The sequence below is a fragment of the Neomonachus schauinslandi genome, chromosome 15 (genome assembly GCF_002201575.2).
Source record: "Neomonachus schauinslandi chromosome 15, ASM220157v2, whole genome shotgun sequence".
In the NCBI taxonomy this organism is placed as follows: domain Eukaryota; kingdom Metazoa; phylum Chordata; class Mammalia; order Carnivora; family Phocidae; genus Neomonachus; species Neomonachus schauinslandi.
Window position 1 is genome coordinate 29,233,426 of NC_058417.1, and position 14,376 is coordinate 29,247,801.

Below are 14,376 nucleotides of genomic sequence, written 5' to 3' on the forward strand. Positions count from 1 at the left end.
CACCTGGTGTAGCTATGTGAATCCACCAGAAATGGCAGTCGAGAAGGGTTGGCTGGCTGGCTCTTAGTCTGCTTGTCTGCCTGATAGCAGGGCACTAGTTCCCACAGCATAGGAGACATGGCATGGGCTTGATCAGTGTAGGCTTGAATCCTGGCTCAGCCACATGCAAGAGTTGTGACCTTGGGCAAGGCAACATCCTCTCTAAATCCCAATTTCTTTATTAATAGAGGAGGAGGACAGCATAGTGGTTAAGGACAAGGGCCATAGGATTTGGGCCTGACTTCAGTGCTTGCTGATTTTGTGATGTTGGGCTCTATGTATTCATGTGCCTCTATGTGAATAGTTCCCTTACCAGTAAAATGGAACTACTAATAAAAACCACCCCAATGGGTCTGTTATGAAGATTAAATGAGTTGATCCACATAAAGTTCTTAGACTAATGCCCAGCATTATAGTAAGTCTTATGTTGGCTCTGATGTTCAGAGTGATGCAGATGATGAAGATGACGGTGCTTATCCACAAGACAGGAACAGTGATGAGGGACTCATGTGAGGATTCCGTGAGACACTGATGAAAGCCCATAATGTGCCACCTGATTCATGGTTGATTCTAGGTAAAGGGTTGTTATAAAACATGACACATAAATATATAAAAAAAAAAACCCCTAAAGAGCCTACAGTCTTATAACCCAAATATCCACTGTCAAATGTTGACATTTATGTGCAGACAGGCCTACCTAATAATAATCAAACTCACAGCTTAAATATGTGAAAAAAAATTTTGCATTTTGTTTTTACATAAAACTTATAAAGTAAGAATTTCTTCCACAGAGTGAATTTTTTTAAACACCATTTTAGTGGTTTCATTTTGTTCTATAATGTGTATATGTATATATCATACTTTATTTAACCATTGAAATAATATTGGATATTTGTTCTCTCTATACATGGTATTTCACTATATTGATACACTGCTACAGTGTGCATATTTGTTCATAACTGTTTGTTCTGCCTTTGTTTCCTTAGGTTGGATTCCTAGATAAATAATTATGGAGTAAAAAGAAATGACTGTTCTTATTATGGCAAATTGTGTCCCACAAAGAATGCACTCTTACAAGAAGCATATGATACCATTTTGAACTATCATATTCCTGAAGGTTTTTAAAAAAATGAAAACAAATTTAGAGCTCATTATGCAGAAAAATCTATCATATGGTGTACCTAGAGATGTTTCTTCTGGTTAATTAAATTTCCTGGTTAACAGAGAGCTACCAAATATACCAGACATAAATTATTAATCTTCACATAATTAGAAGAGGCTTTTGCTGGGGTTTTCAGCCATCACTATAATGTTATATTTGTAGCAGAGTGTAGCGGAGTGCCTGTTAGTAAGAAAGCGTTTTCTTCTGACAGAATGTCAGATAAATAAGATTTGCTATATCCCATTCCCTTATCAATTTGATGTGGGTGAGGGGGTGAGGAGGAGAGAAGAGAGCTAGAATGGGCCGCTACTCCTGCTGTGTCATTCACGACATCCCCACAAAAGCCTTGGGAAAGGTAGGGTTGGATTCATTCTACAGATTGAGAGAGTTTAAGGAACTTTTGAAGGCCACACAGCTAATAAAAGGTATCCTGGGTATCAAATTCGGTCTTGCTGGTTCCAAATTCCCTCTCTTTTCATTCCACTGAGTTGCCTCCCAGGGGAACATTTCTGCAGAGGAATCATTCATTATGTGGCCCCGATGCTATTCTGAGGAGGTCTTGTTAGTCCCAAGCAGCGGGGAGAAGGAATGGCAATGGTATCCTGAGGATGGATGGAGGGGGAGGTTGGAGCCTGTGGCCAGGCTTGAGAGAGTTCACAGCCACCACCTACTAGAAGGCGAGGCACATGCTGGTACCGTGGTCTGAGCAGGTCCCCATCCTTTCATGTTATAAGCCGAGACTTGAACAAAATACTGTTGGCCCTGAAAAGTATCGAAATAGAGAGAATGTATGCATTAGGAATTGTACTGAATCACTTTTACTCTAGAAGCAGGTTCCTATGTCTGATTAACTCATTGATCCATTGGGAAATCCACTAGCCATGCTTTAGCTTTCTAGCTTTTCTTATTACATTTATGTGTAGTAATACACATCTTTGGGGTGACTTTAGTTTCTATGAGCTTTCTTTTTTCAAAATTGGAATGTCATAATTACCTTTTTTCCTCTACCTGAGTTATACACTAATTATTAAAAGTCACACACAGTTCTGCAAGGTTTACCCAAATCAGCAATTCCTCACCTTTCTCCTTATTTTCCCCTCCCTGGAGGCAGTCACCATCACTTTTATTAGCTGATCGACTTGCTTTTAAAATTAACAAGTTACAATGGACATCTTTTCAGTTTAGTACATCAAAGATCTGGTTCATTTTTTTAGTGGCTGCATAGTACTTCACCGTGGGCAAATAACTGTCATTTATTTAACCAGTCTCCCCCACTGGTGAACATTAAGATTGTTTCCACATTTTACACCACAATAAATAATGCTGCAGTGAGGGGCGCCTGGGTGGCTCAGATGGTTGAGCGTCTGCCTTCGGCTCAGGTCATGGTCCCGGGGTCCTGGGATCGAGGCCCACATCGGGCTCCTGTCTCAGCGGGGAGCCTGCTTCTCCCTCTCCCTCTGCCTCTGCTCATGCTCTCTCTCTCTCTGTATCTCTGTGTCTCAAATGAATTAAAAAAAAAAAATCTTTAAAATAAAAAAAATAATGCTGCAATGAGTATCTCTGCTCAGCTATTAAAACTTTTAAATTAATTCTTCGATTTCACTTCAGTTTTAAAACCATCTTTAAAACAATGGCTTATATTCTTTAATGTCTTCTGACACCAAAAATTTAGGAGTTGTTTTTGTTTATGTATAATCTTTTCAAATGTTCTATATAGTTTTCTATTTTTGCTTTGCTTTGACAAGTTATTTTTTTTCCCCCAGTGAACCCAAAGAGGCATTTTTGAAGCCAGCATTTGATAAAACATTGCTTGTGAAAATTATAAAATAGCGTTTGAAGTAAAAAACAAAACCAAAAAACAAAAAAACCCACCACATCTTTGTAGGGCCTTTGCTAGAAATTTTAATAATGTTGGCCTTACCATATTATAAAGTTAATTTTTTTTAACATTAAAGACAGGTTTCTAGGTACTTCAGGGTTATGGCGATTCTGCAGAAGGGTCAGTCTCCTTCTAGGCTTTTATGTGATTAGGATAGTGTCTGAATTGCTCTCATTGGACGACCAAGTGGAAAAACTTAATCCCTATAAAAATTAGTTGAAATATTAGAGAAATTCTCTGTGGAGAGTTTTCCATTTTTATCACGTGATATCACTTTTTCTTTTAAGCAAAGGAAATTCCCTGGGGTTCTCTTCTGGCCCTCTTCCATCATGTGAGCTATAGGGTTGGGAATCAGTCTTCTGCGATAGCATCTCTGGGGGCCACCCACTCAGGGGTTTGTTTGCTCTGGTAATCCACAGTTTTGGCCCTGGTATAGACGTGTGATTAGGACTAAAAGTCAAGATTCTGTGGTGGTGACCCAACCACCAAGAATTCTATTAGAATAAGCTGGTTCAAACTTGAAGAGATGCAACCAAATGCAGCTTTTTAATGCTGGGTTTCAGGTTTACACTTTATAGATAACTGTTTTAACGGACTAATCTTTTAGGAGAACGGCAACAAAAACAAAATTCTCCCTCTCTCTCTTGCATAAAAGGTCTAAGATATTAATGATTTGAATTGGAGCAAAAAAAAAATAACAGGTTTCACTTAAGTATACTTTAAAAAATTTTTCATTAAAAATGACTTTGATGATTGTTTTGTTGCATTTTAATTATTTGAGGAGATACAGGGTTTGTTCCAGTATGAACTGATTTGCTAGCTGTTTTTATTTTTTGCATTGCATATGCTCATATGGCTTAGAGTTCTATAAATAATTAATGTTTGAGTTTAGATTGGTTAAACAAATAAGCACAGTTTGTTCCAGTTTTTCATTCACAGTTTAAATTGGTTCAGGTTACTGAGAAATGTAGTGCCACCATATATAGTTTCTTTTCTGTGAAAGCAGATTTAGACAGATTTTTTTTTTTTTTAATCAAGGGAAAAGGATTTCTCTCAGGAAATTGTATGACTCCAATAGATGACTGATCTCAACTGAGGCTATGGGGGTGAGGGTTAGAGGAGGCTGTTATTTTTACCATCAGACAGGGAGTCAAAATTGGATCTCTCAGAGCCTTTGATCCCCCCTGAAGATTAGACTGTGATCCAGAAAGCAGCAGCTTTCAAGGCTTGCATGAGGCCAGTCTTTTTCTGATCTCTGTAGAACATGGCAGCTTACAAAGTGGTTCATGCTGTCTGCTCACTCCTTTGTGGGGTTCAGATTATGGATACCAGACCTATCACACTTAACGAGTGGCAGTTGTTGCCAGAGGACTGGGTGTTGGCAGTTGCTTCCAGAGTAGGCATTTGCTACCCAAATCCCAGTACAAACATCATGGGCAGGGGAATGGGAAGCCTAATGGGAGGATTTGGCATTTACCGTTGTAAGTCCTGTGATTGTGCATCTCAGGGTCTGCAGGTTTTCCATGATGATTTCTCCAACCAAAGGACAAAAGTCTTTAGACATGCTCCATTCCACTGCAAGGAGAGAAAGAAAGAGACAGTATGAAATTTACTCATATATCAAGAAGCATCACAGAAACTCTAGCAAAAGTGTCTCTCAAAAACGGTAAGTTTACCCTCCTTTCCCTGTATTGGCACATCTCACAGTCTTCCTTAGGGTAACAAGTCAGTTTCTAAGTTCACAATTATTTTTGAAAACTAGAGAGGAAAATAAGTAATCATTGAACAGTGATTAATATACCTTAGATATACATATGTGTATGTATCTGTGTACTTCTGGATATAGACACACACATGCTCAGGCCCATTATATGTAACAGTTCATTGTATGTAGAAGGTCAGTTATTAATTGCATGGGAGAAGTGAAGGGTACGCTAGGACATTCCCTTCTGTTAGCTGCCCAAGTCTGGTTTGGGCTTCACCATGCTACTGAAAGTGCTATTTCAAGGTCCCAGGGACGTTCTCTTTCCAAATAAAGAAGTGTCCTTCCATTTCTTTCTGTGTCATTGGACACCTTCTTCTTCTGGAAGCACTCTCTTCTTGTAGTGTCCCACATGCTGCCCCCCAGGCTCTCCTCCTCCTCCCTGGCCTTGTCTTCCAAGCTTTTCATTCGCTTCTCTTCAGCCTGAGGATTTGGGGTTTGTGTCAGTGCTCCCCCACACCTGACATCCCTGAAGTGAGTGTTCATTCACAGTTCAACCTAACACCCAAATTCTAACGCCCCATTTTGCTGTGAGGCCATGTTCTTTCATAACATTTTCCCTTGGTTGAAAAAATTGTGGTCAGGAAAGATAAACTGTGCCTCAGCAGTATGAAGTGTCTTAAGTGACAGCTTACCCATGGCAGAGTTTAGGGCAATCTGATTGCAGCAGGAGCTTAGGCACCTAGAAGACAAGGCCTGCACATCTAACCCTCATGATGACAAGCTATAGGTTTTAAGATTTAAGTTATGTTCCCTGTGACACTTCAGTACTTCAAAATTAAGCCGAACCATCCCTGAGGCCTGCTGCTTCTCTGGAGTCACACATCCCTCTGATCTGGGTGCTGCCCCTCGGCCCCTCCTCTGTATGTTCCTAGGAATCTAGCTTGTTCTCCTCATTCTATAGAAATTGCTTTCCTAAAGTTCCTGGTGCTCTGATTGTCTGCAACAGCCTCTTCCTGGGAAAGCCAGCCACTCTGGCCTCCCTGATGTTTTAAAGCCTTCTTTCCCCTCAGTTTTGGTTGCACCCTTTCTTCCTTTCTCCTGACCCCTTTTCCTGGGCTCTCCCTGGTTCCTCTGAAATTTCCTTCTCCCTTTGCTGTGATGTTCTTGGGGGTTTGGTTTTGGCTCTTTTCTCGCTTCACATGCTTGTCCCAGGCAGTGACCTTATTCACACTTCTGGCGCCAACGATGGCTCTCAAAACTGTAATTCTAGGTCCAGCCTCTCTCAGGACTCTGACTTCCTCCTGCAGATCTGCACGTGAGCGTCCGCTAGTACCTTCTCTTTGCCAAAATAGGTGTCTCCTCTTGTTTTCTCAGTTTCAGCTCATGGCATTGCCATATACTTAATCACCCAACCCCAAATCTCAGAGCATCCTTGCCTCCTCTTTTTCCCCAATTCTTCATGATCAGTTGATCACTAAACCCAGTAGGTTCTGCTTTAAAATGTCTCCCATAAGTTTCTCTCTGCCCCTCACACTGAACTTATTCTAGAGCAGGACTTTATAATCATGTGCATCTATCTGCAATTGATTTTTTTTTTTTTGCAAGGAGGTATAGGCTTGATTGATTAACTGATCAACTCTCCTAATTGATTTTTCTGTTCATCTTCTTATCCTTATACACAATCTGCTCTTACCAGCCTGAGTTATATTCAAAAAATGTGGATCTCATTATTTCATTTCTCTGCTTAAAGTCTTTTCATAGTGTCCAGTTGCTTTCAAAATAAAATGAAATGTTGGGGCCCTGGGTGCCTCAGTGGGTTAAGCATCTGCCTTTGGCTCAGGTCGTGATCTCAGGGTCCTGGGAGCGAGCCCTGCGTCGCGCTCCCTGCTCAGCAGGGAGTCTGTGCCTCTCTCTCTCTCTCTCTCCCTCTGCCCCTCCCGCCTGCTCATTCTCTCTCTCTCTCTCAAATAAATAAATATCTTAAAAAAAATTTAAAAACCCAAAATAAAATAAAATGAAAAGTTAACAAGGCATTCAAGGACCTTCATAATCTGGTCCCAGCTTTACTCTACTATCTTCATCTCCTACCATGTCTCACAGCAAAGTCCTTGCTCTGTAAGTCCCTGTTACCTGGTTATTCTGTGTACTTTTCTGCCTCTATGTCTTTTGCTGATCTTCCAACTGCTGCTTGTGAAACTCTGCTAATCCATTAAGATCTAGCAAAGTTAACTCTAAATTCCACAGGAATAATTAAATACACCTGTTTCTGTGCTCCCAAAGCCCTTAATTCATATGAAAATAAGATTTATGACACACATATTATGCTTTATTATATGTATCTCTTTCTCTTGTTAGATTATGACAAATTTGAGAATAGGTGAAATACCTTTCCCTTCTTCTCTAGTACATGGATTTGTGTGCTTGGTGCATAGAATGTACTTCCTAAATATTTTATATACAATTTGATTATATGCATGGATACACACACATACACACATGCCTAGAGTACACTGGTTTTTCCAACAAGGAGAGATATTTTTCTTCCTGTGAATCTTCTTCTCCAGTCCCTTGCCCTTTGAAGCTCTCAGGCATGTTGTAAAATGTAATTAGAATCAAATGATTAAGATTATATGTTAAATCTCAAATTAGGCCTACACTTCCTTACAAATATATATTCTAAAAGACTTAATATATATATTAATGTGTATCTATGTATGCATTTTTTTCCAAAATATTTTATTATGCTTATGAGCTACTAGCTCTGAAGAAGCCACAACTCTCAAAGTCAACTTGACTTTGGGCTTCACCATGCTACCGAAAGTGCTATTTCATAGCACTTTCATAGCTTAATTTGCATATATCTAGCTAAAGAAAAAAAAGGAAATCATTGAAGACATTATCACAAACAAAACAAAATGAAAATCAGTAGCAAATCTGCAAGTATATCTAGAAAAAGCAAGGAATACAGGAAAATTCTGGAAACAGAAATATCCCTGGTTCACTGAGACATGCATCATTGACTGATGTGGAGGAGCTCCAAGCAGAAGGGTGAGAGTCACGGTTTTCTGATTCCAGGCTAAGGATTCGGGGCTGACTTCCTAAAAGAAGAGCTAGGGATTCATGGGAATACCTCCAAGGGATTAATGACAAGTTCCTCGAAGATACAGTCTTTAAAATTTAAAAGAAATGATTTATTTTTGAGTAACAACTGTTCATGTTCTATTGAAATATGTTTTTACAAAACATGTTTCAGGTGGAAAAGAGGACCTGTCTTCTTGAAAAACAAAACAAAAAACAAACAGAAATAGCTTTGTAAGGAGATACGGTTCTGCTTTGGAAGTTAATAGAAAGTTTTAAGCATTTAGTCTAATTAGATCTCATAACATGAAAGAAGATTCACATGGAAGGAAAAAAATCCTCCTTGTTGGAATGGACAGTCTGTTCTGGGGCAACCAACAATCTTTTTCTTCTATGTACTTCATCGGGTTGGTGGACTCTTTCGACATGAATAAAGGAGCTTCTGGTCATTTAAAAAATGAGGGAGGGAAACAGAGTGAGCAGGAATCACTTTGAGAGCCCACTGGGAATTCTGAGAAGGCAACTTAGCATGGTCTCTCTGGAAAGTTATGTGTAGGTAGTTTAAAGACTTAATATTAAAGCCATGAGAAAATCACTTATAAGCCTGCTCTAAATCCCTGAAGGACTGGAGCCATGTATATGAAGTTTAAAACTGTATAAGACTTATAATTTTAAGATAAAGATCAGGGCAACTGTTTCTACTTAGGTCTGGGAAATCGAAGTAGGGTTTAATCATGCAATGGCTCATAGCAGTTGAACATTAGCAAGAAAGGTACCAGACAAAACCTAGGTGTTAGTATTTCTTAGAATTTGGCTCTGGCTCAAGCTGTGATTCACTATATTTATATCAAATAACTATGAATATTTTAAATATGACACTTTATTATTTTAACAAATATTTCATTTTTATCTAAGCTTTAGCAAGTAGAGTCATTTGGGAAGGAAAGTTCTAGCTGAACACCTCTATTTACCGGATGGTAGCTATAAAAACCACATGCTGAAAGCTTAAGAAGAGCTCCTGAAGGTCTAGCCTTGTCACCTGAAGTCTATAAGGTAAGGAGAAAAGTCACAGAATCAGTGCAAGAGTAGAAAATTCAGGACTGAAGTGTTAGGATGCATAAGCAGGACAAAGTCTACAGTGCAGGTACATTTCCAGCCTCATGGTATGAGCTCTGTGAATAATATGCCTTGCTTTGGCCAGTAACTCTCTTAAGTTTTCAGGCTAGTTTCTTGAACGGTAAAGACCCTGCAGAAATAAAGGCACAAAGAGATAACATTACAGGGGCACCTGGGTGGCTCAGTCAAGCGTCTGACTCTTGATTTCAGCTCAGGTCATGATCTCAGGGTCCTGAGATCGAGCCCCGTGTCGGGCTCCCATGCTGAGCGTGGAGCCTGATTAAGATTCTCTCTCTCCCTTTCCCTCTGCCCCTCCCCACTCATGCTCTCTCTCTTTATTTTTTTATTTTTTTAAAGATTTTATTTATTTATTTGAGAGAGAGAATGAGATAGAGTATGAGAGGGGGGAGGGTCAGAGGGAGAAGCAGACTCCCCGCTGAGCAGGGAGCCCGATGCGGGACTCGATCCCGGGACTCCAGGATCATGACCTGAGCCGAAGGCAGTCGCTTAACCAACTGAGCCACCCAGGCGCCTATGCTCTCTCTCTTTAAATAAATAAATAAAATCCTTAAAAAAGAGAGAGAACATTGCATCAGTGTCTAATTAGTTTCTACTTAATTGATAAAAAACATCGAAAACCTGCTGTTACCCAAGTTCTCCCTCAAAGCCCAGAGCTGCTTTATCCTGTGCACACGTCAGGAGAAGCATACTGTAAGAGGTATACTCTTGCTTCTTGCCCACACCCCGCTCAAACCCTCCGCTTTTAACCTATGTCACTTGACCTCAGACCCATCATTTTTGCTGTTTTTTCTCTTTTGGTATGCTCTCCTCTTCCCCAAAATTATCTTCCCCTTCATTCAAACAGGAGTGGTTCCAAGTCCCTTCCTTTCCACAGCTTTCCCTGGCTTTCCAAGGGAAGCTCTTTTGTCAGTTTTCCCATAGCGACTTCAATATATCTCTCACACTGCACTTGCTTTATTGTTTTGTATTCATTTTCTAAGAGATCTGCCTCCTCTGTCTTCTGTAAGCTTTTTGGGATCAGGGAGCATGTTGCATTAATACCAGTTTACGAAGCACCTGTCTTGGCATGTAGCACAGCATGGGGGGGGGGCTCAGTAACTGGTGCGTGAACTGATTACTTGATTCTTGACTTTGGAATGCTTCACGTCTAAGGTAGACAGAAATCTGACCCTGGTACATAAAGAATAAGAAAACAGTGTCAGAATAGAAAAAAAGACAACCAGAAAGAGAACAGAAGTTGCTTGAGCTGCCCAGTAAGTGGTTGAGATGGAGATTAATTCCTGGCCTCCAGATTCCCAGCGTCCCAGACTCTTCACTTGTCCATACTGCCGCTCAGGAACCAAAAAAATAAAAGTTTATTTCCTGTTCCCTATCAGCACTTCAATGGAACCCAAACGGCATTCTTACTGGCCACACTCACCCCGGCGCCTTAGCTAATGAACGGAATTTGGCTAGACTGCCCAGCCCAGCACCAGAGCATTATGAAAGCCTCCCAGATCCGTCTAATTGTGTAGTTTCTAACCTCTGAGGCCAACCATAGCACAAGAGGAAGAAAGAGGGAGTGAGGGACGTGCCGAGAAACCCAGAAAGAGATCAAATACAGTCATTTCTAGAGATGAGAAGATGTGTCTTGCCGAAGCTTGAACCCGCTCAACACTTGTGGGTTTTAAATTGGGAACTGACGTGAAAACTCTGGATCTGGGAATTCTGTTTAGCTCTGGCAAAATACGAGGTTGGAGCTGCTTGCATTTTTTATTTTAAATTCCCTTGGTAGTCCTAGGAGCAGGGGCATGCATTACTTTCAAACAAGAATCTTTATTGTTTGCATAGCACACAGTCTTCCAGTTAATTAGAAAAACATTTTTTTTCCCCCAAATTAAATTTCCCTAGAAAAACAATGATTTAAATTAAGGGCAAAAGGCTTTTTTTTTTTGACACTAGTAAAGCCTTCCTGCACCCTCTACTTCTAGAAGATTAAAAGCAAAGTTGGAATCAGAGAGCTTATATTCATATATTTATGGTCAGACTTTGTAACCACAAAAACAACACATCCCTATACGTTGTGTACTGTCATAGTTTTGCCTGCTGTATGACAGTGATGCACAGACACTGACCAGAAGCAGAGCTGTCTAAAATTCAGGGTTTTGAAAAGTACATAAGTACTACAAGTAACCATGGTCTGATCTATTTGCATTTTTATTTCGCTCCTATTATGGCTCGTATCTAAATTTATTCTTTCTCTTGATCCCCTTGGCTTTCTAAATGAAAGGTGTTATCATTTATATGATTCTTACTATTATTAATAGTTTTTACTCTCTTTCCAAGCCTAGCATGAAATGTTTGTTGAATGAATTCCACTTTTCCAGGGGCCCAGGTGCTGCCAGCCCTCACCTTTTCTCGGAGCTTCACCTCTCATTTACTTCTCTGGACACTTAATCCCGGGCGCCTCCAAACAAAACTGCCTTCAGTAATTTCTGCAGTTTTGGGCTCAGAAAGTCTGAATCATTGGCACCATTAGGATTACTGGAAGCAGAAGTAACCCCCAAGCCCCAGGTCATGTAGAAATCACTTTTCTCTTTACATTTATAGGATATCTTTCCTTGGTAGATTCACCTCCTGGTTTTCCTAGAACGTTAAACTAAGAGTTGGGAAGGTCACGGATTTATCACAGAGTGCAAAATTCACTCATCATGGCACATCGAAGACGAGGTAGTGTGATAGGGTGGCTTTGAGAGGTGGCACAGATAGGGAGACGGAGCATGTCAGGGCTTGGCCCTCAACCATGTTTGAATGGGATAAATGCAGCAGGATGCTGGGGTTGACCCAGATAGCTTGCAAGAACGGACTGTTAAAATTTCAGGAATTTTGCAAGCTAGTGTTTAAGCACAGCCATCATGAGAAATTAAATTATATGAATTCAAAGTTAAATTATATTAAAGACAGTAAATATTTAAAACTCATTGCTCCTTATTTCACTGCATTTTGCTATTATTTATGCTCTCAAGGTTATTGATATCTGCGGTATCTGAATAGTGGAAATAATACATAATGGTGCACCAGTGCACATCTCTTCCCAGTCATTTCAGTGACATTACATTGGTAGCTTGAAATTGGCCAAGGTTGGAATATTTACACCATAAAAATCAGAAATCAGGTCTTGATTTTTTTTTTTTTTAATTTTGTGAGCTGTGTAGGTCAGGTATTGGCAAATTATAGTTCCATGAGCTAAATCCAGCCTAAGTCTGGTTTTGTGTGGCCCAGGAACTGAGGATGGTTTGAGTTTTTACATTTCTAAAGGACTGTGAAACACACACAGAAGAATATGTGACAGAGACCATATGTGGCCCACAAAGCCTAATATATTTCCTCTCTGACCCTTAACAGGAGAAATGTGCTCATCACTGGTCCAGGCTTAAGAAAGTGATCAAGAAAATGTCAATAATGCAGGTTGAAAGTTTCTCTGGCTGTTTCATTGTGAATAGCACAAAAAAACCTGAGGAAATATTCTTCCAGTACTCAAAAATTATTACTTGATTAGACAAAGCAGTTGCTTTATGCCATTCATGAATGAGTGGAGTTCCACCATTAGCCTTTGTTGTTTCTCCTTGTTTTACTTTCTTAAAGTAAATGAAAACATCCACCAGTACTTAAATGGCAACTATACTCACCCATTAACTGCAGCTACAGGTTAGCTTACAGATTCAAGAGTTTGATAAAAATAAACGAAAGCATTTTGGGTGAATCAACAGGTTGTAAGAAACTTACAAAAAAGAGTATTGTGTATTTTATTATGATGATTTGAAAATTGTGTGCTAGATATCCTCTCAGTAAAAGTTGTAATAGTCTTAGGTGTAAGTATACACACATGCACACCCACGCGCATGCACACACACCCCCACCCCCCACCGAGAGCCAGTTGTTAAACATTTACCATCATACCGCTGAATGCGTGCTAAGTGATTGCTCAGAAAGACTCTAAGGCTGGATGTATCCTGACCAGCAGGATATAGTGTCGGGGCACCAGATGTCTTAGGCATAGTTTAGGTAACATTCTGTTACCAGGAGGCAAGAATGAGGTACAAAACCCCTTAAGGAGGCAGGAGTGGCACAGCGAGGGGCTCTGGGGCAGAAGTTCAGTTACCATGCAGTCACCATCTGGGAGGCCTGCCTGGTGGCCAGGCCCCAGGCCATGGGCAGTGCAGGTGCCCAGGCTTCCTGCATCAGTTCTTCCGGCCCAAGCCAGGGCTGGCCCACAAACTGGCACAGCACACAGCCAGTGGGGCGGGCATCCATGGCCTTGACTGCAACCAGGATGGCAGAGTCAGGGGCTGCCCAGCAGAAACTTGCATGTTGATGGCAGGTAGAACAAGACAAACCAGTCCAGTACTTCCGATGGCATGAAAGAGCTCCGTTCCTAAACCAGATTATCTGGGCTTCATTATTAGTATATTCTTTATTGTGTTTTATTATTATACATTAATACTATATTTTGTGATTCTCTGGGCTCTATGTATGGGTGCTTTTGAGACAGTATAGACTGAAAATGGGCACATGGGTCATTAATTCAGACAGACTTTTGACTCTTCCTTTCTCCCTGGAACACTGCCAAATCCTTGAGTTATAGGATGTCCAGATAGATTTCACTTGTTTGAGACTACTTTTTAATAGAAACTGTCCAGATAATAAATTTTTGTTCATTAAAGAAGTATAAGCTTTTTTGGGGGAGGAGCAAGATGGCGGAGGAGTAGGAGACCTAAATTTCGTCTGGTCCCAGGAACTCAGCTAGATAGGGATCAAACCATTCTGAACACCTACGAACTCAACAGGAGATCGAAGAAAAGAAGAGCAACAACTCTCTGAACAGAAAAGCGACCACTTTCTGGAAGGTAGGATGTGCGGAGAAGTAAATCCCAGGTGATACTCGGGAGGATAGACGGCGGGGGAGGGGCCTCCGGCGGCCGCTTCTGGCAAGTGATAGAGCCGCGGAGCACAAAATTGGAACTTTTAAAAGTCTGCTCCGCCGAGGGACGTCACTCTGGTGGCTAAGTGGGGGGTGGAACCCTCCGGGACAGTGTGGTCTCAGGACCCTCAGGGTCACAGGAAGACCGGGGGTGCCTGAGTGTGGCAGAGCTCCCAGGTATCGGAGCAGGGAAGCCGGCTGCAGAGGCGGAGCCCAGGCGCGGGCTCTCAGCTCGGGGTTGCCATAAACCGTGATCCGCGGCACAGTCAGGCCACTGCTCCTCCAGCAGGGACCCAACAAGCGGCAGATCCGGGGAGACGCACCTTCCTCCCCTGGGAGGAGCCGCGCAGGAGTGCGCCGCAGGGATCTGCTGGGTTTGGAGACTCCACCCGGGGTCGGGTGCCAGAGATAGAAAC

General features: G+C 41.2%; 1 protein-coding gene across 2 annotated transcripts in view; it reads right to left on the reverse strand.

The window, feature by feature from the left end:
* Nucleotides 1–14,376, reverse strand: part of ANKFN1 (ankyrin repeat and fibronectin type III domain containing 1) — a 178,177-nt gene that overhangs the window by 76,208 nt on the left and 87,593 nt on the right. For both annotated transcript variants that reach the window (XM_044921728.1, XM_021704390.2), the window contains 2 exons: nt 4,558–4,655; nt 1,873–1,963 (listed from right to left, as the gene is read on the reverse strand). In XM_044921728.1, coding sequence (XP_044777663.1) covers nt 1,873–1,963; nt 4,558–4,655 — 189 coding nt within the window. The remainder of the gene's footprint in view (nt 1–1,872; nt 1,964–4,557; nt 4,656–14,376) is intronic.